This window comes from Myotis myotis, unplaced genomic scaffold, assembly GCF_014108235.1.
Source record: "Myotis myotis isolate mMyoMyo1 unplaced genomic scaffold, mMyoMyo1.p scaffold_m19_p_12, whole genome shotgun sequence".
NCBI classification, from domain to species: domain Eukaryota; kingdom Metazoa; phylum Chordata; class Mammalia; order Chiroptera; family Vespertilionidae; genus Myotis; species Myotis myotis.
This window is the reverse complement of record NW_023416316.1, coordinates 17,102,238-17,128,538: the sequence shown is the minus strand read 5'-3', so window position 1 is coordinate 17,128,538 and position 26,301 is coordinate 17,102,238. Positions and strand designations below refer to the sequence as shown.

Sequence of the window (26,301 nt, the reverse complement as noted above, 5' to 3'; positions counted from 1 at the left end):
TAAAATGCTGCCAGTGTATTTTGTCTTGGCGATCAGGTTACATTAGTTCTTGAATCTTCGCTTCTAATTTGCTAGCATCAGCTCCACAAAATTCAAAAATCTGTTCACAAATACACAAAGGTGAAATGTTCATTGGTTCAAGTAGTGCAAAGATGTTGAAGCTTTGAGGAGTTCTGTTCCTGCTTGTAAAAATTATCCTCTACTCATTTTTATCATCTACACAATAAATAGAAACACGCATTAAACACATTAAATTCATGATGCTTTAGTTGTTTGGCACCTTTTCAAAATCGTTTTACGGTAGTGTTTTGCCAGATTTCCAGAATTCTCCATGATACTCCTCTACACTAAGGTCTCTAAACCATAGAATGTTGTTGGCAGTGAGGAAACCCAGTCACCGAAATGTCTGAGCTGTAACCCATTGGTATGGAGGGCTTGTTAACTCACATAGAGGATTTTCTGAAGTCAAAGGACTTGGACTTCCCATCCACTGATGTTTGCCCAGGTAATGGTATTGCAATCATTGCTTCTAAGGAGCACGTTTTCTTCCCAAATGCTTGGGTCTCTGAATCATGGCGTATTTTACAGTGGATGAGATGTTTTATTTGCAAGACTTTTCAGTAGCATATAAAGTAAGGGTGTACCTGTCCATGAGCATCTTATATATGATGAAATAGGAAAGCAAAAGACCTTTCTATTCATGGCCATTTCAGTACCAATTGTCTGAGGTAGTTGGAGAGAAGGAAAAGTGTGGGTAAACTGAGGCTGGGACTTGAGTTTCCAGGGAGGGAGACTTTAGCAACCAAAAAAAAATCAACAAAGGTGTTTGGACTTTGGGGTAGGGGCTGGAAAAGGTTAGAACTGACTTCAAAGCCTAGTGTGCGGCAGAGAAGAAACCATCCCCACATCGAATGATTCTGCTTCCCCAGCGTTGAGTCTGGGGGCTGCCTGTGGGCACCATGGCTCATTCTACTCCTTTAAAGTAAACCCCTGTCTTGTCACTCTGTCTGGATCCCATTTCACTTACCGGCTTTCTCTCGACTCCACTTCTATAGCAGCAAATTGCTCTTTTGATTCTCGTGAATAGGGTTACCTAAGTGTGGGTGCAGAATTTCACGATTTATCTGGGTTGTCTGGTTTGTAGCCATCTCCTCTAAAAAAGTTCTCTTAGCCTTGGCCACCTGGGGAGGAGGGTGTCAGGAAGGGTCTGTACGAGTCTCTCTTTCCTAAGAGTCAGGTGGCAGCTGGGTGGTGGCTCTAGGAATGAAGAGAGTCCCATCGTCCTCGGAGGCAGAGCAGGTGTCCTGGCAAGAACATAGGCAGGGCTTGGCCACCTGAATGACCGACCTCGTCAGGGAGCAGGAAAAAGATACTACGCTGAGCCAAGTGACCAGCGCGCTCAGTGCATTGCCAGGAAGCCAGCGGCCCGTGAGGCAAGATGTTGCGAGAGAGGGGAAGGCTTTTCACATGTCTTTTCACTTGGAGGCAAGAGGACATCCTGGACAGCTCAACTGGGGCTTAAAAGAGCGTCATCCGCTGCCTCTCAGCGATGCTGGGGTGGAATGCAGGGTGTGAGAGGTTTTGGGGTTCCACCACGGTCTCATTCCGTCTTTCCCCAGGGGAGCTGGAATAAGACATCCTGGGTCTGCAGCCCTCCTGTCGTGGCTTCTGCCGTAGATTCCTGTCCCTACCCCTCTGCTGCAGGAGTAGTTTGACTCCAGTGAAGGCTATGTAACAGCTGAGCAGAAGAGAGACACAGGCAAGGAAGGGAGGGGACCTTCCCAAGGTGTGTCCGTTGCCCATGACCACCTCCATGTAATGCTAGGCAGCCCCCCGGGCCCCCCGCAATCCAGAAGAAGCTAGTTTTGGTGTCTTTATGGAAATAGCTTCAGTGGATCTGATTATGCCTGCTTATCTTAGGACCTCGCCTACCGCCAAAGGGCATCATGGAGACCAAGAGAGTTTAGGGCGGATAAAGAAGGGCTTCTTTTCTTAGAGGAGACTGCCCTCCTGCAGGGATGGCACCAGCTCAGGAGGGAGGGGGGTATAAGAATCCCTGAAGGGAAGTTCCAGGGAGGGGTGTTTTCCATAACCATGGAGTTATGACAGGCCTGCGCTGTGACACCAGGACAGCCACCAAGGGCAGCCACAAGTGCAATAAGAGCTGTGGTCACTGTGGAATTTGACCCCTTTCTTCTAGATACACTGAACTTAGTACAGGCACCATCACCCCCCCACCCCCCCCACCCGCTGTTACCTGAGCCCAGAAACCAAGGTCACGTTTAAAAAATTCATATCCACTCAGACAACTACACAAATTGTCAGCATACAGCTTGGAGAATTATTACAGAAGAGAACGCATCTGCACAACCAGGTCCAGATGGAGACACAGAGCTTTACCAGCCCAGACACCTCCCTCTTAGGTCCCTTCATCCCCCTTGAAACTCATAAAACACAATTCCAGTCATGCTATCCTTCTTTGTAAAATTCTTCAGTGTTTCTCTATCATCATCAAATCCCAGCTTCTTACCATGGATTCCTTGATTTTATCATGTCTACATTGAATGCCACTCCCTACCATCAACTCTGAACTCTAGCAACACTTCCTAGATGAATTCATTTAACAAATACTTAATCGGTCTCTACTGCAAGCCAGACAAAACAGACAAAATTCCCTCATGGAGCTCATATTCTAGTGATAATTTAGTTATTCTTTACCATCATTATACTATCATCAAACAACTCCCGACACATACTCATGCTATTTCATAACTGTTTCTTCCTGTTTTTCTCACTTGCTAATCTTTTTTTAAAAATATGTTTTTTATTGATTTTTTAGAGAGAGAGAGGAAGGGAGTGGGATACAGAGAGAGAAACATTGATTGGCTGCCTCCTGTATGCCCTCTACTGGGGATCAAGTCCCCAACACCGGCCTGTGCCCTGACTGGGAATCTAATGGGTGACCTCTTGGTTCATGGGTCAATGCTCAACCACTGAGCCACACCAGCCGGACTCATTTGCTAATCTTAACCATCCTTCAAGATTTAACTCATGAAGCCTGCCCTGAAGTCTTTCTCTGTGAGCTCAGAGTACTCTGGCATTCCACTGGTAAAAAAATGATTTTGTTATCTTCCTTCCCCATGAGTCCAAGGATGGGAACTGTGCCTTATTTATTCCTCCAAAGGTTTAGTATCTAGCCCAGAACCTTACATCTCGGCACTCTGTGAACGGTTTTAGGCCTGAAGCGAGTGGAGCAAAGCTGATTTCTGGGCACTAGAGTACAGGTCCGAGACTCTGGGCAGTGCTAAGTTTCAGGCACTAGAAGGCACACACTTCTCACACTGTGACCTAGTTTATTCTTCCTCGGCCCAGTATGCCAAAGGCAAATGTTGCATTTGTGTCTCTTTGTCTAGCACGGACTTTGCATACAGGAGCTCAATGAATGCAGTTAATGAAGGAGGAGCAGATTACTGAGAAGAGCTTATTTCATAGGTAGCTCTATTTTTTTTTTTTTTAAAGAGATAATATATACACGGCAACTAGCATATTCTTTCTGCCCAAATGTTTTCTCATTTTAACCTGACTATTTGGCTGTGTCTCTCAGAGGCACCCTCCACTCTGAAGCACTAGGGAGCACGTTTGCTTCTCTCTTCTCCATGCCTGCGTTTTCCTTGTGCTGCTGGCACCCTCATGGTGACTGCTAACCACGTTTATAAGCTCAGTCCGCAGAGGCCATTGGGACATGGGGTGGCTGTCCATGCACAACAGAAACACCTATGTGCAACAGTCAGTTAAAAAAACCAAAAACTTTCACTTGGTCATTTTCAAATATACATAAAAATAGACTAATGAAACAAACTTCCCCATTTGCCCATCACCAGCTGTGACCAGAGGCAGGTTTTTGTTTTTTCCCCCCAAAACATCAAGTCTTCTACAAAACATTTATTACTGTTACTAGGAGAATGCAAAGAGGCTAGAGTCAGTGGTCCCTTCCTAACAGATGGACAAATGAAGGAGTCTGACTACTGATGCCCTCATAGAATAATTATAATAAAATGCCATGGCCCATTGATATGCAGCGTGGGTGAGTGAATACTCAAGTTATATCTGGACTAATTGTATGACAGTTCGAGTATTTTTCAGCCATCTGTACTGAGTTCAAAACAATGACGACAACAACAGAATCCTCAAAGCAACAGCAGCAATAACAACACAAACAAAAAAGCCCAACCAACCGGCCCACACAAGACATTGTGCGGGGAGAGCTGTAGAAATGTTTGTATGTACAATACAAGTTTGTAAGCTGTAATGACACGATGTGCTTTTTTTTTAACAAATGGTTTATGTACTAAGGCAGCAAGTCTTATTAACAAGCTGGGAAGGATATGTCTAACCGGAGAACTTTTAAGAGTCCCTTCACCTTGTGTTGCAAGGTGGACAGTATTAATTACTGTTTGTTCCTACCTTGGCCATGTCTCTGACTCCACCCAGACCCCTTCCTCCCCCAGGTGTTTGTACACTTCCCCTTTGACTTTCACAACAGCCAGCCAGACCTTGCACATGGAAGCAGCTTAGTTAAGGTTTTTGGAGTTGAGCAAAAGCAAACCAAGAAGCCAGGGCCTCCTTGGAACAGTCTGTTTCAAACAGCTGGAATTTCTATGGATGTGAATTTAAGAGCAGAGCATGTAAAAGTGATCTATTATCTTTTTTTCTTCTAATCTACACTGCACCTTTTCTCAATAGTGAGATTTTAGTTAAATATGAACTTATTTCATTTTGTTGTAGCTAATCTTGAAACTCCGCCTATAAATATCTCTTAGAGCCTTGGTGGCATAAGTAACAACTGAAGTGCTTTTCTCCTTCTATGTCAGAGATGGACAAACTTTTTTGGTAAAGGGGCTGATAATACCTCTTTTAGGCTTTGCAGGCCATATGGTCTCTGTCGAAACTATTCAAATCTGCTATGTGGTTCGAAAGTAGCCACAGAAAATGTTTAAACAAATGGGCATGGTTGTGTTCCAGTAACATGTTATTTACAAAAACTGGTGGAGGGTTAGAGTTGGCCTTCGGGCCGTAGCTGGCCAACCCGTATTCTCCCCCATCAGCGGAAGCTGTTGAGGACACACAGGAAGCTCCCTTGAAACTCATAAAACACAGTACAGTGTGGCTCAGTACAGTGACTCAGTGCAGTGTGGCTTTCTCTTAAAGGGGAAGGGGGACATGAGTCTAAGGTGGGAATTCATTTCAAGCCACACTAGAATAGGAAAAGCAATTTTGGACTCTGGCCGGAGGAGATGCCATGCTGCCCATTGCTGGAAGTATGGGGTGGAACGTAAGCATGGCTTGGGAGCCATTTCCTTCAACGGCATATACTCTGTTCTCATGTTTCCACGGGAAAATCTGCCCAACTCTGAAGTGCTGGGAAAATGTGCTTGTTTTTCCCTTTCCTGACTTTCCTCAAAGTTGTATATCCCCTTCCTGAGTTCTCCCCAAGTTCAAGGCGAGCTTATCAATTAAACCCTGACAAAGGAAGGAGCTTGTGTCTAACTCCTTCCTTTTGGGGGTGTTCTGCTTAAGGGCTAGGGCTGCTCTCCCCCCATTGTTCTTCTGGAAAGCACATCTAAAGGGGGTCTAAGGTCTGTTTTCCACAGATAGGTCTGGAAGGCTAACACCCTCGAGCCTCACTTTTGAGAATCAATAGTTGTGAAAAGCAGCAATATCTTCTTCCCCTGGCGGTTAAGTTTCTCTTCTGCTCCCCCAATTCTCCCACAGGTAGCTCACCTCAAGGTCTAGTTTTCAACGTATAGTAGGAAATCTGTTGACTTGGGTCCAAGCCATGCCCTTCAATTAGTGCAGTTTGGCACTATTGCTACTTATAACAGAGGTGATATTTGACGTTCCACATGACTCCGTGAGAGAAAAGAGTTAATGCAGCAGATCTGGGGGCTTAATCCTTGCATGTCTCCGAGAGAACAGTGACAGGACTTTCACCCCTCCTCTCCCTCCAAGTGGCCCTCTGAGTGTTCCTTGTGTTAGTGATTGATGACTTTATTATAAACTAGAGGCCTGATGCACCAAGCTTTGTGCAAGAATGGGCCTTCCTTCCCCTGGCTGCCGGCGCTGCCTTCACTCCAGCCGGAGCCACCTTTCTGCCTTTGCTCTGGCCCAGAGCCGCCTTTCCGCCTTCCCACGCTGCCCAGAGGCCCGGAGTGGCTGCGGTGGTGTGGGCCGCCTGTGTTGTCACCATGGTGATGACGCAAGCATCCCGCCCCACCCCCAGCCACTAGGCACCTGCATATTCAAGTTAACCCACCATCTTTGTTGGGCTAATTTGCATACTCACTCCTGATTGGCTGGTGGGCATCACAAAAGTATGGTCAATTTGCATCTTTCTCTTTTATTAGTGTAGATACCTGGAGCGAAGGACTGGGACATGCTAGCTTATTAAGTTGCTTTGTGTAAACATCAATATTGATGATGTGTGCCTGGTTTTGTTTTTGGGGTCCCAAGTTTCCACTGTCATGGCTAGTTGTGTAGCAATGGTTGCCTAGCATGATATATCCATGTGCCTAGTCCCCACATAAAGTCCTCAGACCCTGAGATTCCAAAGGGCACCCCTAAAGTAGCAACATTCTGCACATGTCCCTAAAGTCCATTGCTGGATAGATTACCCCCGTATGTCCTTGAACAAGAAAGAACATCAGAAGTCTGTGCTGAACCTTTCTGGACTCTATCAATGCATGTCTTTTTCATGCTGCTTTTACTCTGTATTCTTTGCTGTGATAAATCTCAGCTATGAGTACAACCTGCTATTGAGTCTTGTAAGTCTTTCTGGAGAATCACCCAGTGGAATACTCCCATTTTTCAACAATTTAAAATTCAGAGAAGAATGGGACTGAGACTAGGGTATAAAATTCAAGGGGTGCCAGAAACTCAGGATTCAAGGGAAGGAATAGTTTAACACATCTATAATAATCTATAATAATAAAAGCATAATATGCTAATTAGACCAGACATCCTTCCGGACAAAGCCAGGGCTGCGAGGGAAGCCTGGGTCCCGGGTGCCAGAGGGAAGCTAGTGCCAGCAGCCGGGGGAAGGAAGGCCTACTCTTGCACGAATTTCGTGCATCGAGCCTCTAGTATTTTAATAATATTAAAAGTTAATGCAAAAATCCATGATAAACAATACATCAAAAATTCAAATGAAGATAGGATTCTCCCCTACACTTGCAATATCCTGCCTCACTGGCCTCAGCCTAATAATCCCTGCTCTGGAGAAAAGAGGTACAAAGTCATTACTGCCTTTCAGTTGCTAAAGCAGAGAGCAGCATCTTTGGCAATGGTGCCAAAGGTTGCTAAATGGTGAAGAATGGTTGCTGCACTTCTCTGACTTTCCCTCCATCTCACTCAGTTCTTGCCTCCTCCAGTCAATTAACCTTTGCCCGTGGATCAGCTGCTTATGGGGCTGATATGCAACCCCTTTTAGGGATCTGCGCCCTTCGGGACCTTGAAGACCACGTGAGAGTTCTCTTTTCCCTTCTCACGCAGAACCCGTCCGTGTCTAAAAGAATCCTTAACAACTTGGATGTCACTGGGTCGGTAACTCCGCAATGCTAAGAAGACTTAGCTTATTATAGTTATTCAAAGAGCTTTAGAGATTTCTCATAACAGTTATTTCCAAATTTCTATTTATTTCTACATTTTTCAGGAAGACAGGTGCACAGGGAGATCCTGGGGATCTGCTAGCAGCTATGTTTTGTACCAAGTCCAGTGCTGGGGCACCTTCTGTACATTTTCATGACAATCATTCAAAGACACATGATACAGTACTATTTTCCAGAGCAGGACACTGAACCTCAAGGTGGTTAAAGCATCGTCCCAAGGTCACACACCAATAAGAGGCAGACCTGGGCGTCCAACCGACAGCTGTCTGACTCCAGAGATGGCAGAAATGAGTATCTGCAGATACTCTTTTTAGAGGGCGGGTCAAGCTCAACTTTCTATGAACTCGAACAGTAAGAGCAGCATTTGGGAGGTGATTTTCCAGGGACCACCATACTATTCACTTCCTACTGCCGCCCCTATGGTCCCTGCCTGACGCTTGAGGATACCGAGTGTGTGACCCCTGCTTCCAATGCTGTCCTCTTTTTAGCGCACAATGTTGCTGCCTACTTGGAATTCTTTTCACCTCTCTCCCTGCTTCAAGGAGGGTATTTGCTAGAAGTGACTTCCACCACCTCCGCAAGGGCCCTGTGCTTCAGAAGCATAAAGGCAAACATTTCCTCCCACTTACTACAGAGCTCAATTCTTTTGAATTATTCTTTTGCGAATAATGCATTTACTAGCATCTACCTCTCCATATCTCATCATTCTCAGGAGTGGACTGAAGTGCATTTCATTCTATCAAAGAATGAAAGGAGGAACCGACCGCTGACAGTGGCCCATATTCACGCAGTTGGCCAAGACTTGCTAAGACTTTGTTATTCTACCTTCCCCTACTCCGTGGACATTCACCAACTTTGGTCTGGAACCGAAGCCATTAACCAAGGGGGTCTATTGATCAGCTTCAGAGGCTCATCGAATACCCTAGAATTCTATGCACATTCTGGTTTATGTGCATTTTGCTGAAGAGAGTTTATAGTCTTTTAAAGAGGGTTTATAAACCGAATTTATGAACTACTTACAATAAAATACAGTATAAAGTTCCGGTTACAAAAACCAGTCAAGGTTTTGGATGTCCCACCTGGAGGATACCACAGGAACGGACTTTTTTAAGAACACAGTTACTCTTACTGGAACACTAAGGAGCACACCTGTGCCCTAAAACTGAGAGACAATGACAGCTGTTGTTTATAGGGCATCCCTGCCAGGCATTTGTTGAACCTCTGGATGGAAACTTCCAGCACCAAGAAATGCCCATTGTACACCATGGCCCTAGGTCATTGTTACATAGCTGAATTTGCTTTAGCTTTCTAACGTTTTATTTTGTTTATATTCTATATACCTTGAAGGTATTTGAAATGAGCTAGAATCAAGAGCAAGACAGAAGAACGAAACCTTGAAAGGATGATGCTGTGTAGAGAATGCCAGAAAACTGGCTAAGGGAGGCCATGGTATTTGAGTATTGGAGGTAATACGGAGGGCCTTGGCAGCAATGGAAAAACAGAAACCCAAGGGATTCCCTAAGTCTTCTAATGGAATGCAAGGGAGCAGATAATATTTTTAAGGGAGGCAGATATTCTCCAAAGTCTGTGATCTAAGAGGAATTGCCATAAGGCTGTTGGTACAATCTACATTAAAAATACAAGGGCGAATGGACAGTGGCTCTTTGCCAGTGAATGGAGGCCTGGAGCAGAATAGAAAGAATTCAGTCAAGATGTGGTGGATGAATGGATTTAGGAAGTAGAAAGCACCCTCATTTTTGAGATAAAAGAGGGGAAGACACAAATAATATGAGATGTAGGCAGGGGTGGTTACGAATGCATATATCAAATAGCTTCAATTTTCAAGTAAAAGCTCAAAACAGGGAATAGGTAGTCTTATTTTTTTGGAAACATTATTTAAATCTACTGGACTGATTATGTACAGTAAATACATACAAACAAATAGAAGCTGAGTATAAAATTCTACAGCTAGTTTAGCATATCAAGTGCTTTTATTCTTCATATTGCAGACATAATCTTTATAAAGTTTAAGCATGATTTTTTACTGTACATATATTCTTCATAACACTTTTTAATTAATACCATTTCATAGAGTAGATATATCATAAATTACTAAAAAAAGGCATTTAGCTTCCTTCCATATTTTATTAGCAATAATGTTATAATTACTATACACACAGCTGTTTATCTTTCCTTGCAGTATATCTGAAGCAAAAGTTCCCAACAATGGAATGATGGTGTGAAAGGCAATTAAATGTTTGCTTCTCTGAACAGTGTTGCATAAGGTATGCACAATTATCAGTGCTCTCAGCCATATGTTTCTATTGAAAATTACCAGGGTTATCACACACCAAGTATTTCAGACATTTCATTCCATTAATATCTTCATGAGATAATGGACCGAGCACTTAAAGTGTGTCAGGATGGGTCTAAAAACTTTACTCATGTTAATTCATTTAATTCTCATAACCACTCCGTGAGGAGAAAAACTTAGGATGATTCATGTTTTTACAGCCAAGGAAACGAAGATACAAAGAGGTTGTTAAGTGAGCTGCTAGAAAGTAGCAGCTCTGGTGTTTGGACCATGGAAATCTGAATCCAGAACCTGCCTGGTCCACCAATGGACTTTATAGCCTTGTGATTGTTTTTGCTTAACGTTTTCCCAACTGTTGGTAAAAACTTGTATACATTTGCATGACAATTTCATCATGTCCTTTTTTGTGAGATTCCTTTTGAAGGATTCTGCCTCATATAGAGATAATAGTGGGTATTTCTTATGAATTTGGACATGTCAGAGGGTCTGAATAGGGAGATCTACTATAATTCAGGCATTTTTAACTCATTGCCAATATGTAAAGTTCACACACTGAACTTATACATTGTTAAGTGTTAAAAATAAATGCAGTTGTTTCATCTTTTTTAGACTCTGATAGTTCTATAACCTCTTGCAACTTTGTCAGTTACCATGGAAACATACCTTTTTGGTTTGCTTGAACAACTGAAATGTGGGTATTACTCTGACGTTACAAGTTTGGGCCAAGTCCTGGGAAAGAAAAGAAGGGCACGGAGTCACAACTGTGGTGTCCTCTGTCTTTCCCAAGCATGGAACGTGGTGACTTCTCAGGAGACCAGTCTGAAAGCTCAGGGACAGCTGACGTTTATAGATTCTCCTACCAACAACTTTTCTAACATATCACAGCTCCAGGAACGTTACAATAGAAAATGACTGTGCTCAGCATTCCTGAGCTTTCTCACCCAGAGGTCTAGAGAGGTGAGAGATGGAAGCCAAGACAGAATGGATTGAATGACCATATGAGCTCTATTCTGAGAGTTTACAGAAGACTGCAGAGAGTCCCAGTGGAACCCAGGATAGAGGGAGAATATTGCAAACACAAAAACAAAAAGGAAGAAAGGAAGAGTAAAGGCATCTGTAACTCACACTTGAGACGTGTGGTGATGTGATGGTCTACCATTTTAAGTATGACTTACATGTTTCTTTTACTTTTTTTAAACCTTCACTGACCATCTATGTAAAAATTCTGGAGCAAAAACCCAAGACAAATGTAAAAATTTCAGTTGTGTTACACTATTATAATCTGTTTTCAATGCCAGTTTTTATTTATCTTGTTTAGAGTTGAAAGAAAACTGGCCACCCACAGGATCAACAGAATTGGGCTTTTCTCTATAAAATTCTTAGCACTTCATGGCACTAAATCTCTCCCCTGCCGCCTACAACACACACACACATACACACACACACACACACACACACACACACATTAAATTGTAATTTCCATGACAACAACTAATAAGTAAATTTCTATCTGGAAAGCAAATTGTGCCTTTTGGTTAACCTTAGAAGACAAAGAGCTACAATAAAAAAAAGGCAAGCAATAATGCATTAGTGAGGATGTGCAGAAATCAGAATGCTCAGATGTTGCTGGTGGGGCTATAAATGGTTTGTCAATTCCTTAAAAAGTTCAACACAGAGTAACCATATGACCCAGCAATTCCACTCCTAGATTTATACCCATGAGAATAGAATACATATTAAAGGGCAGAATGGGTGAATAACAGATTTTTCGTTATTCTGAAGCTCAAATTCAACCTAAGGTATGCATAGGTCACTAGTGAATGTTACTTTTCCTCATTATAAATGAACAAATGCTAGGAAGAATAATTCTGTAGACACACTGTGTGCATCAAGAAGGCACATTTTGATTGAAGACCCATGGCTCATTATTTTGGAAGGGAGTAGGTTGAGAAAGGAAGGCTCTGACATAAGGGAAGGATTTCCTAGAATTTCTTGGGATGTTTAAAAAAACTCCCCACAAAAAAAAGATACAAAAAGATAAAAGTAAAATATATTAAAATGGGTGTAATGCTGCCCAGCTGGCATGGCTCAGTGACTGAGCGTGGACCTATGAACCACGGGGTCAGGGCACATGCCCAGGTTGCAGGTCAATCCCCAGTAGGGGGCGTGCAGGAGGCAGCCAATCGATGATTCTCTCTCATTGATGTTTCTATTTCTCTCTCCCTTTCCTCTCCTCAACTGAAATCAATAAAAAAATAAAAAATAAAATGTGTATAATGCATTGAGTTAGAAATTGATTAATAATAATCTATTACAGGGGCGAAATCACTTTTTGCCTTGAGCCCAACTCCAGCCACCTGGTGTTGCCTGCCTCCAGCCACTCCGCTGAGCAGGTTTCCAGCAGAGTCCAGAGAATGTTGGGACTCATTAGTGGCGTCTGCTATAGTATGAGAGGGGGGAGGGGCGGCAGGACAGCCACATTTTTGCTGGCTTTTTGTTTGTTTTTTAAGCTATACAAAACATACAAGAGCATTACAAGGGAGTTTTCAAGAGTTTTCAATAGTTTATCAGAAAGAATTGTGAAATTCTACTTGACTTTAAATTGACTATAATCACTGAACCAGTGCTCTTAAGGACATTACAATTGGACGTTATGCGAAAGGATTTCAGACTCTTACCCGAGAATCGTCGACATCCACATTCGCAAACACTACATTTTGGTAATGCATAGACATTGCCTTGAAAAATAAAAGAATAAAAATTTCCTGTTAGCTTAGTGTTAATATTAAACTACACATTAGAGGTATCTTTTGGCAAAACCAAGAAATGAACAGAAAGGTTGTTTAAGACAGCTAAGCATCATTCTGGCCTTACACTGCTGCCTAGAATTTGAAGCACCCAAGTCAAAAGTCAGATGATGCCAAAAGCAAAGGTCCATGGTAGAACCAGAGTCTAAAAAACCGAACTGAAGACCAGAGTTTCAAAGTTGGAAAAGGACACAAAGCAAATAAATAATGAAATGTATGTGGTAGACCCAGATACCCTGTGGGATGGAGGGAGAGCTGGTAGCTTTTTCTTAGGGGTGTGGGGGTGGGGATGGGAGAGATTCTATCTTCTGTGATCTGAAAACTACAGATCTCTGAACCAAATACTCAAACTCTGCCTTTACTTTCTCTTCTTGCCAGGCTTTTTCTTTTTTTCCCTTTTTTTGTAAATACATTTTTATTGATTTTGGAGAGGAAGGGAGAGATAGAAACATCAATGATGAGAGAGAATCATTGATTGGCTGTCTCCTGCATGCCCCCCTACTGGGGTTCGAGCCTGCCACTGGGGCATGTGCCCTGACTGGGAATTGAATCGTGACCTCCTGGCTCATAGGCCGATGCTCAACCTCTGAGCCACAGCAGCCGGGCCTGGAAGGTGAGAGGCAGGAAGAAACAATGCTCTTCTGCTTCTGTTGTGTTCTGGAAGCATTTTTGGCAGTGGCGGTAACAATGGCATTAGTGATGGGTCTGCGGGATAGTGGACGCAGCAGCAGCAGCAACAGCCTGTAAATGTCAACTCCGGTGTGGTTTTTCCAGCTGGCTGTGTTCATACACTAAGGACACCTAATTGCACATTGATTTGTTTGCTTTAATATCATATTTCAAGCATATTTAGTGACCTATTTCAGATGGGACTTGTCTCTGATGGTGGTGTAAGGTATGCTGAGCTTGGCCAAGTGGAGTCAGTCAGAGATGGGGCTGCCGCTGCGGGCTGTGCCCATGGGGAAGAAGGAAGAAGAATGGCGTGGGGTGAGTATTGGATTTGTGCACAGTTCTGTTGAAGGATTCTTTCCAATTTTTTATCCATGGATTTTGACCAAAGTAGGAGTTCCTTCTTCTGAAGCTCATTAAAAGATGGTGAAATTGGGGGAAAACATTTAGATAATACACATAAAGGCCCTTGGAATTTTAGAGTACATTTCAGATTTTTTTTTTAAAAAGAGAGAGATGTTGACTTAGATTGGCAGCATCTCCATACCTGGCGGGAAAATGGTGTCACCCAAGAATTCCAGGGCAATTGACTTGCACTTGTCAAGTTTGGTGATATATGGATGTTCCCTCATAGGAGTCATGGGAATGGGTTTGACCTATGTGGTCACCTAATTCCCAGGATCAATTCTATTTATGAAGTTTTCAGAGCCTCCCAAATCTGTCAGGAAATGTCCATGGACTGGCAGTTATCATTTTTGTATCAAGTAGCAGCCAGAAGACATGGTACAGATATGGTCCCTTGCTAGGCTGGAGTTTCCTTATGGGCACTGCCTTCCTTCCTATCCCCACTCCATCCACCGAGGACCACTCCCGCCCTGCCTCCAACAACAACTCTTCCTTCTGCTCTGTTCTTCCTCATATAGAATCTGTTAGCTTTTGGTCTTAATTCTAAAATGTCTCCTGACTTTGATCTTCCCTGTTTTTCTCCAGAAACCACCAAATCTCCAAAATTTAGATTGTTGTTCACCTTGGGTTACCTGACTTCAGTCTTCCCAACTCATTCTTAAATAACACTGCCAAAAGTATTTTCTAAAACCCACATTTGATCATGGAAAACTCTTCTTAAAATTCTTATGACAGAGCAGCAACTTAGGTTATTACACAAGGTCCTTTTTTGATCCGGCCTCAGCTTCCTTTCTGAAACTCACTTGATGCCACTTCCACTGTGCACACTGTAAGTTTGCCTCGCAGACTACTTGCCTTCCCATGATCACACGATGCAATTTCTCAACAAATTTGTAACCTTTCCTTCTCCAGAAATGCTCTGAATTATATGCCGGGTGATTCTCTCAGCCCAGGGTTAGCAAACTGTGCCCTGTAAACCAAAGCCAGCTCTCCATCTGGTCTTATAAATACAATTTTATTGAAATACAGCCTGTCCATTCATTTGTATATTGCCATTGGCTGCTTTTGTGCTACAACAGCAAAGCTGAGTAATTATGACAGAGACCATATGGCCTGCAAACCTGAAAATACTGATTTTCTAGAGTTTTACAGAAAGAATTTGCAATCCCTGCTCTTAGTCATCATATGGAACTGTGGAATTTACTGAAGATTTAAAGTTTTAAATCACTTTTTAAAAAGCACATTTTCTTATAATTCACCTTATTCTTATTTCAATGCATCCTTTAGCAAAGATGCTATGGGTTGGAAACTTGTAGTTTTTGTGTGTCTAAAATGTCTTGAATCCTTCCTCCTCCTTGAGTAATGGTTTAGCTAGCTAACTTCCATTCCATCTTCCTTCAGAGCCTATAAAGGTAAAAGGTAAAGATTCCTTGGACTCTCTTGCAGCTAGCATTCTGGGAGCAAACTGGTTTTACCAATGAGATGTATGCAGGTGAGACTTGGAAGGCAGACGTGAGACAGAGGTACTTTCTGTTTGTTTTTGGATGTTCCTGCTAAAAAGCAAGACTATGGGTATGGGAAGGTAGTTGTGCTGAAGGCAGCAGCAGTGGGCTGACTCAGGGATCCCGTGTCACACATCAGTTTCTGGATGTCCAGAGGCAGCTGTGGCAGCAGTAGCTTCCTGATTCTGGTTCTGGCTCCCTGATTGCAGCTCTGCTGATGTTTTTTTTTTGTTTTTTTCTTTTCTTCCTGTAGTGGTTCCCATCTTCCCTCACTTCTGATAATGGCAAAGTTCGGATCCTTGTAGGTGGGTCTGTGGTGTTGTGAAAGAGTTGCTCATGGAGTGCCAGTCCAGAGCCCATTCATCCAGTCTTTCAGCTATTTTATAAGCATGAAATTCCTTGTCTTTAAATCCCTTTCTGTCTAATTTGGTTTCGTTTCCTGCTTTGATCTATGACTGATAAAGTGAACTAGAGGAAATAAAGCCTTTTCTCCGACACCCTATGTGCTATGAGTTTTAAAAAAAATTATACCCCGCTGAAACCGGTTTGGCTCAGTGGATAGAGCGTCGGCCTGCGGACTGAAGGGTCCCGGGTTCGATTCCGGTCAGGGGCATGTGCCTGGGTTGCGGGCATATCCCCAGTGGGAGATGTGCGGGAGGCGGCTGATCGATGTTTCTCTCTCATCGATGTTTCTAACTCTCTATCTCTCTCCCTTCCTCTCTGTAAAAAATCAATAAAATATATTAAAAAAAATTATACCCCATACATGAATATATTCTCTTGCAAAAGTTAAAACAGTACAAGAAAAACCAAAGCTTGAACTTCTCTCAAATACACACACACACACACACACACACACACACGTATAGTTACACATGCATATATGTGTGTTTGTTTTACATAAATGGGACCATACCATATAAATCTTCCTATATTGTACTCTTTTTATTTAATACTATGCTGTCTTCTAAACGTATGAGTCTACTTGATTCTTTTCAACATCTGAATAGTATTTCACAGGGTGGATGAACCAAACTGTATTTAAAAACTATGTTTGCATTAATTGGATCTCAAGAGAAAACAGATGACACATTCAAATTAGGATAATTCAGGGCGTTTATCTCCACAGGGCTAACAATAATTAACAATAAAGTTAAGAATGAGTGTAGGAGTGGCTGTGGGAGCCCGTTATAGCAGCAAAGCTGTTGCTACTCTTAGGGCCCTAAGGTATGAAGGGAGAGTTACCAACCCTTAGATTTCATTGTACTTTATGAAAATGCTTCTGGTTGACTGTTGGAATTTGATCAGCCTTTACTCAGTAGCATGAGAGTATAATTAGACTCTTGAAGCTGAACTTTGGGGATTCTCCAAAAATTTGAGAGTCATAATAGAGGGGCATGTCACATATTAAAATGTTCCATCTGGATGTTTCATGAATTTTAGGCATAGAATGGATGTTCATATGTCATGTAGCAAAGTTCTCTATTTGGATCTAAGTATTATAAATTAAATGTCAAAGGTTGTGGCTGTGGATAGAATTAATTCAGGTGAATTCAAGAGTTTAAGTCAGAAAAGTAGAAATGTTAGAAACCTCCTTGGATATAAACCAGAGTATTTTCACTTATGTAGCGTAATCAAAACTTTATATTTGAAGGAATAGATTTCACCAACTTGACTGTAAATGTAAAACTTCTGCACTTAAGGAGAAATCAGAATGGTATACTGAAAATAAGTAATAAAATGGTGAAAACTTTTAAATGAAGCAATAGGAAAATTAAATAGATAAAACGTTGTATAAACATTAAATTATAATCTAAAGACTACAAAAACCTGAACCAGTGTGCATGTGGAAAAAAGATCTGAATATATATAAAAGGCTAATATGCTAAGTGTCCATCCAACTGGTCACTATGACATGCACCAACCACTGTGGGGCAGATGCCCAACGCAGGAGCTGCTGTGATGCACACTGGCCATTTACAGAGAAACAGCACTGTGGATCTGGCGCCCACAAAGCAACACTCGGCTTCCCCCAAGTGGGAAACAGGCCCCACCACCTCCCAGAACGACACCCCACCAAATTGCAGCCAACACTGCCAAGGCCCCATGGCGCAAAATGCGGCCCACAGCCCAGCCTGTCCTGGAAACAGTGGCTGCAGGTGACGGGTAATGACATCATGTAGCAATGCCTGGCTTCCTCTCCCTAGTGACTAGCCTCCTTGCAGTTTCTTCAGCCCAGGAACTTGACTTGCTTTATAGCCAGGTAGAAACATTTTACACTTTAACCAAATGTCTGTGAAGCATTTTCACGTGCCTCATCTCATTTGATCCTCACAGAAGTCCTGGAGTAAGTAGATAGGAGACTCGGTGGAATCCTATTTTCTTTTCATTAGCCAGTGAATGGAGATTTAGAAAGCTTAGAAACTTGACCTGACTGAAAAGAAGAAATGGTGGACCTTGAAAATGACTTCAGGTTTTCTCACTGAGCAGAATACAAACACTGCTGCAGTTAAATATTTTACCCTTTGTTCTCCCTGTGTGATCTATAATAATAACCTGCTTTGCGTTGATATTTACTGCTGTGTTGCTGACAATGACCTGAAAAAGAAGTTGGGGTGCTTCACTGGGCTGGAAAATGTTTAGCTAAATCAGAAAGCAGGTCTAATTAAGCAAGTTTATTCTCTCTCTATAAAAGGCTAAATTGACTCGTGCATGCATGATACATATAAAGCTCTTGCTGGCACCAATTGCACACGTATGTTTCCATCTGTCATTGTCAATTGTGAATTTGGTTGACACTTCTATTATAGAGAAAGGGCAAATAGCGATATTAACACATTGAAGAACCAGTAGTTTTATTGCTAGCTTTACCCAGTGGCTAGAAAAGTTTCTATTGAATGAGTACGAAAAAATGTTTTAAATAAATGTTAAAGGCATGCTTTAAAATTAAATACTCATTGCATTTTGAAGTTGTTTATTACATGTTCAAACATGTAAAAAGCTAATATCTTTTTAAAGTATGATACTTTGTAAAACACTGTGTAATACAAAAACACGAGAATTCTTGTGATTCATCTGCAATGTGTTAAATATTTCTTCTAATTAATTTCCTTTCTATGTGCACCAATTTGTGCACCGGGCCTCTCGTGTGTGTGTATGTGTGTGTGTATTTTACTAAGTAGAATATTTTACTAGAGTATTTTATAAGGTAGATCAAAGATACAAAAGGAATATGATGTAAAGGATATATGTTTTGATAATAGGGTTGAAGGGTTGGGGGTAGTTTATTCTTTTATGTTATAATTTTAAAAAGTATCATGTTTATCTGGAATCTAATCCAATACTGAGAAGTCCTAAACTCAGGAACTTTGGTAAAATGCCATTATTATGAATAATCCATTCACTTGTACAATTGTCTCCTTTTGCACATACGATGTTCCTTGGAGAATTATCCATAGTCTTAATCTTCTGGGGTGTGTACTATAAGTTCATAATGGCTTAGCCAAACATAAGATTTTCTGGGAACAATATTTGGGGATTTTGAATTTGTGCATATTAAATTCCTTCTAAAACTGTAAAATAGAGACTGATGATACTTACATGAACAATAGGACAAATCTTTTTGCAAGGGCCACACCATTTTGCTGAAAATTCAATCACCACAAGTTTGCAGCCGGCAGATTTCAAAAGTGTTTTGAATTCATTCTGAGACCAGAACATAAATGAGGAAATGTGCATAATCACTGAGACTCATAACATTTTACAAAGTATAAAATGACAGGTTAGTTCTTAAAAACCTTAACCAAGTTCCCCACATCATTGTTCTCTAGGTGGCCCAACCTTTCCTAACTATCCCAGAGGTCATATATATTTATCTTTTAAGTACTAGTACATATAGTGATGTACCCTTCCCTCCCTCCCCCCCCCAAATTAGGATTGTTGTTGGTAATGGTTGTTTACCTCTGGGGAGAAACTGAGATGGGCCAGCGAGAGATGAGGAGTGAAGGGTGAGGTTGCATGGTTCAAGGTGAACATCTATATTTGATTTTTTTATTGTCAATTCTTACCAGAAGATTTTTTTCCCCATTGATTTTTAGAGAAAGTGGAAGGGAGGAGGAGGAGGAGGAGAGAGAAACATCAATGTGAGAGAGACACACTGATTGATTGCCTCCTCATGAGCTTGACCAGGGCTGAGGATGGAGCCTGCAACCGAGGTATGTGCCCTTGACTGAAATGGAACCCAGGACGCTTCAGTTTGCAGGCTGATGCTCTATCCACTGAGCCATATTTGATTTTTTAAACAAGGACCTAAACATGCATTAATAGTGAAATTTAAAAGAAAAACTAATCTAACAACTTGAACCGCTTATTTTGTTTGGGGGGAGTGATCATTGTTTTTTTTTTTTGTTTGTTTGTTTTGTTCACTTGAATTAGCTTTTCTTTTTTTTTTTATCTTTAAATTCTTTATTAGTTAAGGTATCACAAATGTGTCCTCATCCCCCCCATTAACCCTCATTCTCCCCCCCCCCCCCCCGCAACTCATGCTCTCATCCCCCTGTTGTCCATGTCCATTGGTTTAGCCTATATGCATGCATACAAGTCCTTTGGCTGATCTCCTCCCCCTACCCCCACCCTTCCCTACCTTCCCTTTGGGGATTAATAGTCTGATTGCTCTCTCTCTGTCTTTGGATCTGTCCCCGTTCATCAGACCATGTTGTTCTCTATATTCCACAAATGAGTGAGATCATGTAAATAAAAAGCTTTTGCATAGCAAAGGAAACCATCAACAAAACAACAAGAAGACCCACTGCATGGGAGAACATATTTGCCAATGATATCACCGATAAGGGTTTAATCTCCAACATTTACAAGGAACTCATGAAACTTAATAATAGGAAGATAAACAATCCAATCAACAAATGTCCCCTGACTGGGAATCAAACTATGACCTCCTGGTTCATAGATCAATGCTCAACCACTGAGCCACGCTGGCCGGGCAAATGTGTGCTATTTTAAAACATTTGCTTACATCAAAGTTCCATGGCAATGCTTCCTTTCAGCCTGGTCAAATTTTTATAACCTTCTGCACAGCTGCATTTGGGGAAAATGTCAAAAGTCTAAATCTGAGGGAGCTGGTGAACCAGGCTCTATGCCCTCCCCCTTCTGTCTAGCTCTTGACCCCCCGCCCCCACAATGAAATCTGGATTCTAATGCCCACTTCACCCCTGAAAGATGTAGGACCTTAGATTCTCTTTTAGAGGCAATTTCTTTTCTTTATAAATAAAGAATTCTCCCTAACCTGCGTTTAGATTTGTTGCGATAACCAACATTGGGCAATGGATACAAAGTGGCCTTCTAAAATACCACCTAAGGAATTGTTGATACTATTGGCCATCATTTTTCCTATCCCACTCCATAGGAATGTCTCTCCTGTTCTCTTTCCCAGAATAAGAGAAGTACGTGAGCTCTTTTACTTTTAGAGAATTTTCCAGGGACAGCTAAGGTAGAATCTGTGGGATCAGAATGGGATATGTTAGGAGCTGGCCTGGATCCAGCCAGAGTCACAGCAAGAAATGAGCAGTAGGGAGGAACAAGTCCTTTTGGATCGATTTGTCCCTTGGCTATTCTTTAGGCCGTGCCACCTTCAAGAAACAGCATAAAGAGCAAGCATTTCAAAATCTCCCCTTGCCACAAAGCAACAAAGGTACTGGGTGGAGGAAATAATTCGTTTGTAAAAAATACGTTTTTATTGATTTAAGAGAGGGAGGGAGAGGGAAAGAGAGATAGAAACATCAATGATGAGAGAAACTTATTGATCGGCTGCCTCCAGTATGCCCCACACTGGGGATTGAGCCTGCAACCTGGGCATGTGCCCTAACTGGAAATCGAACCATGACCTCCTGGTTTATAGGTTGATGCTCAACCACTGAGCCATGCCAGATGGGCAGAAATAATTATTAAAGTTGATAAAAATCTGTTTCAAGATGGTCTCTATTGAAATATTCAATGAAGACAAATAAGTACTTGCCTCGTCTTTAATACACTGCATCGTGAGTTACACCAGTTGGTTCAGTTGGCTCACTGTAGCTGTGTCTTAGCATTATAGGACCATACTTGGAACACACGGGTAACTTCTCTATGACATCATTGAACATGACATCTCAGAACTAGAACTTTGGCAGACTTGGAACTAATGTCGTTTTTATGCCATGACTATTAGTCGACCCGTGGTCAGCCAAGAATCAGCCAACTGCAAACTCAGTATGTCTATTTTTGACCTCTTGAAACCCATTTCCATGCACCCCTCTCTCCCCAGGCCTGCACCCACCAAATGAGAAATAAGCAAGGTATTAGTAGATGGGTGAACGTTACTATCAGGATTTTGAAGAGATTATTTTGCAGTTGAGGTAAACATTAAAGTCTTAATCCTATGATAAATTTCCTGTAAATTTGGTTTTATGAGTCATAGATTCCCTAAACTTTGTTATTTTGCTCTAATTATTTAAGAGGCAAAGAAGTTTCACTTTGGTGCACTGGATTAGGGGCTGGCATACTTTTTCTGGAAAGGCCCTGATATAGTTGAGGGTTTATAGACCACATGCAGTGTTTGTTGCAAATTCCTTTTTTTAAAAAAAAAATATGTATTTTTATTGGTTTCAGAGAGGAAGGGAGAGGGAGAGAGAGATAGAAACATCAGTGATGAGAGAGAATCATTGATGGGCTGCCTCCTGTACACTCCACAGTGGGGATCAAGCCCACAACCCGGGCATATGCTCTGACTGGGAATTGAACCATGATCTCCTGGTTCATAGGTCGGTGCTCAACCACTGAGCAACACCACCTGGGCTTTGTTGCATATTCTTAGCTTACAAAAGCAGCAGCAGTTTGCTGAATCCTGCACATGATGATTTGTTATTTTCAGAATTTAGTGTCAGAAAACCTCCCAAATATGACCATGGCCAATGTTCCCCAAACCTTCTTTGGAGCAACAAGAATAACAACAAAGTGAGAAATAGCAGATTTCTATCTGAAGCAAGATCCTTCTTTGTGGTTTCCCGTACCACCAGTCAGGTCTCCCAGGAAGGGTTCCCCGCCTTTCCTCTTTGTATGCATTAGATAAAAGATAAAGCATGACTATTTATTGTATAGCCATAGACCAGGTTGGCTTTGTAGTGAATATCTACACCCTGCACCCATTTCTTCCACTTTCCACCAAAAGTATACTAACTTTTCAATGGGCAAATTTTTGCTCCCTCCATTTTATGGCAGCAGGTATGCAGTGGTATGGGATTAACATAGGCCAAAACTCACACTCGGACCCTGATTACCTTAACCCAACCAGCAAGCCTATCTTCAGGCCAGAAAGCAGTTCCTAGCCCTTATGACAGGGTTACTAAAATTTTCTCTTTCTCCACCTGGATACCAATAAGATGATGCTGGTGGGCAGCTATTATAAAACATGCGGGAACCCGATCTTTGTTTAAGGCCAGCATTTTATAAAGCAGCGAGCAGACCTAAAGGGAATCTGTATTGTTGGAATATCTTGATCCACTATCAGATATAATATAGAAATTTCTCCACTTGGGTCTACTTGAAAGGACTATGACTTAACATCATTGGTGTTTAAAAATGTTTTACATAAAGTTCTCACATAGTAGAGCAATATCTAACTTTGGGATTCAGGAAGTTAATTTCTGGACTCCAACATGTCCAGGCTCAAAATATTCACGAATGCTCTGAAATACCCACTTACCAACTGGCATTCCAGTAATTGAAACTTGCTTCCAAGCCTCCTCCACTGCCTAACATTTATCAAGGCAGAACATGGAAGAAAAATGAGCCTTGGACTCAACGAATGTTATTTTCCCACGTCATGGTATTTGAAAGGCGCTAAACTTGGGTAAAATAACCCAGTTTCAAATCTGTGTGAGATCTTGAGCAAATTATTACTTATCTAAGCTTCTACCTCCTAGTCTGTGAAATGGGATCATGCTCACCTCAGAGGGATATGGCAAGAACGAACAGATGTGAAGTCTAGTCAAGTGGGTACAGTTTCTTGCCCACGCCAGCAAAGGCAAGCGTGCATCCCATGCTGACTTCCCAAGTTGCTATTTCAGGAAGGGCTCTCTTCTCTCTTAGAAAATAGAAAGCAAACAGCAATTCACCGGGCTCCCTTCTGTGCTGGCTGAACTCTAGAAAGAAAGAGCAGGTTGCCACTGAAATGTCCACAGGCCTTTGGGACCACGCTATGCTGGCCATACCACAGTGTTGGCCAACGTTTATAAAGGGCAATATTTTAGGAATAAACTAAGCCTCCTACTCATCTTGAAACAAGTTATTAGGGCTGACCACACTGGGCCTCAAGTCCCGTGTTGCATGGTAACTGCAAGGTGAGGAGAGAGTGGCTGCCCCTCAAAGGGGGCATGATCCGTCCTGTTGACCCCCAACACCACTGTCCCCTTCTTACTTCCGGAACTCAAGGTGGAGTGGCAAGATGCCATTTTTCTGTTGTGGGTGTGCAGCTATTTTACTTTTACTATAATAACAAGTAGTTGAAGTACTTCTCATGCGTTTGTCCACTATCTGCTTTGTTCTTTTTTCTTTGCCTCTGTGGTGCTGTTCTTATTCATATGACTTGGCTTCTAGCGGCTTTTGAGTTTGAGACCCCTGCTTTTGTTGCTTCTACCATCACAGCCAGGAATCTTATTGATGGTTACATGTGGAAGATTTATCATGCCCTTCCCCCTTTCTTCCCTCTCCTTTTCACCCAAGAAGGAAAGGTGGATGTTCACACGTATTGAACGTCTTCCAAGCCCTCAGGTAACAACCACTGTTAAGAAGTAGGGGCTTGTTTCTAGGCATCACTTCCATTTCCGTCAACTTACAAGGACCCAGTTAGTGAAGGCGATTGTCCACTCTACCGATGAGTCGATGGAGGTGAAACAAGTTTGTATAACTTACCCTCTAGAATTCACTTAGAATCCAAGTCTGGGTCACCTGTCACATAGGGAGGAACACAGGGCCAGCTAAAGCATGCGGGTCTGTTAGAAGAGCCTTCAAGCCCAGGATGAATTGGATTCAGAGTGACTTGCTTTTGCTTCTGCACCAAGAAGACACTGACCATGACTACCCTCCCTTTCATTAAAAAAAAAAAAAATAGCTCTTCTTGAACTTCACTGCATTTGGAAAGAACACAGTACAGAACTGACTCTCAGACACAGCTACTGTCTGACAGACAGACAAACACCTACCCCGTCCCTGGGTGCCTGGAGGGGGAGCAAGGCTGGGCAGTACTTCACTTTTCTGCGCTGGTTGACTTTTCCGTACTTCACTTTTCTGCGCTGGTTGACTTTTCCACAGATCTCGCTGCTAAGCAGCTTGCCCAAGGGCAGGGATAGAACAAGCTGGCGCCTCCCGGAAGCCTGTCTGTTCCTAAGCAGATGAGGCACTATGAAAACCCGGAAAATGACCACATTCACGGAAATGAACAGCTTTTCATATTTTATAGAGCGCAGGGCAAATCTCTAGCCCTGGAAGAAAGCCCCTGGTCACGTATTTTTCAGAAAAAAAAAAAAAATCCAGGGTTTCCCTTGGCACTTGCCTGCCTTCTTTATTCCCTGACATGCACCCACATGTACTTTCCTAGACTCATTTCTGACCTCACCGTGGGACTCATTCGCTCCAAGACAATCTGGGTGGAGTCTCTTTTTGAGAAGTCAGGCTGGTTGAGTGGTTGGTTTTGTTTTTGTTTTTGTTTTTTTAAATTCCAGGGTGGAATCCTAAATGGGTTGGGAATCTTAAATCTTGAAAAAAAATAACAAGAAAAAACAAAGTGGGAGAGAAAGAAACAAAGGGAGAAAGGAAGAGAAAGGATGAAAAGAAAGCCCGTCAGAGGAAAAGGGAGAAGGAAAGCCCAAAAGATGGCAAAGTGAAAATTTTTTACAAAACTATAAAATAAGTCACCCATCTACTTAATTGTAAACCACCTCAGAACTTAGAGACACACAGAGATATTAAGTACCACAGAAATAGATAGGGAATTACTTAATACAAAACTCAGGTGACTATTAGTCTTAGCCTAAGGAATAATGTCAGTTTATTCTTTCTTACCAAACTCCCTGGTCATATGTTGTTTTGTGTATATAGGTTTAGGCTTTAGTTTCATGGTGAGATGGAGTTGGTCAAGGATATATATGAAAGAAAGATGAGAGGGGCTTTTTATTTTATTTTATTTTATTTTTTTAAAATATATTTTATTGATTTTTTACAGAGAGGAAGGGAGAGAGATAGTTAGAAACATCGACGAGAGAGAAACATCGATCAGCCGCCTCCTGCACATCCCCCACTGGGGATGTGCCCGCAACCCAGGTACATGCCCTTGACCGGAATCGAACCTGGGACCTTTCAGTCCATAGGCCGACGCTCTATCCACTGAGCCAAACCGGTTTTGGTGAGAGGGGCTTTTTAAAAGTGCTTTGTGTGATGGAAGAGAATTGTGTCCATTACTAGTCTTAATACTCAGTATGCTCTGAAGTACCATTTGGGAATTATTGAAAAGGGAAGAAAGGAAGGAAGGAAGGAAGGAAGGAAGGAAGGAAGGAAGGGAGGAAGGAAGGAAGGAAGGAAGGAAAGGAGGGAGGGAGGGAGGGAGGGAGGGAGGGAGGGAGGGAGGGAGGGAGGGAGGGAGGGAGGGAGGGAGGAAGGGAGGAAAGAAAGGCACAGAAAACCGTGTGGTGGTTACCAGGAGAAATGGGGATGGGGGCAGGTAGAAGAGGGTGAAGGGGATCAAATATATGGTGATAGAAGGAGACTTGACTTTGGGTGGTGAGCACACACCGCAATATACGGATGATAGAACTGTAGACCTGAAATCTGTATGATTTTATTTACCAATGTCCTCCAATACATTTAATAAAATTTAAAATAAAGAAAGAAGCTAC

The 26,301-nt window shown here is 42.2% G+C and overlaps 1 protein-coding gene across 1 annotated transcript; it reads right to left on the bottom strand.

The window, feature by feature from the left end:
• TXNDC8 (thioredoxin domain containing 8) lies at nt 1-24,861 on the bottom strand. Its single transcript, XM_036331523.1, has 5 exons — nt 24,613-24,861; nt 18,962-19,066; nt 12,657-12,716; nt 10,642-10,707; nt 1-100 (listed from the first exon to the last, which is right to left on the bottom strand). Exons 3-5 carry the CDS (start codon nt 12,711-12,713, stop codon nt 38-40), a joined length of 186 nt encoding a protein of 61 aa, XP_036187416.1. The 5' UTR covers nt 12,714-12,716; nt 18,962-19,066; nt 24,613-24,861; the 3' UTR covers nt 1-37.
• Between the last annotated feature and the right edge of the window lie 1,440 nt (nt 24,862-26,301).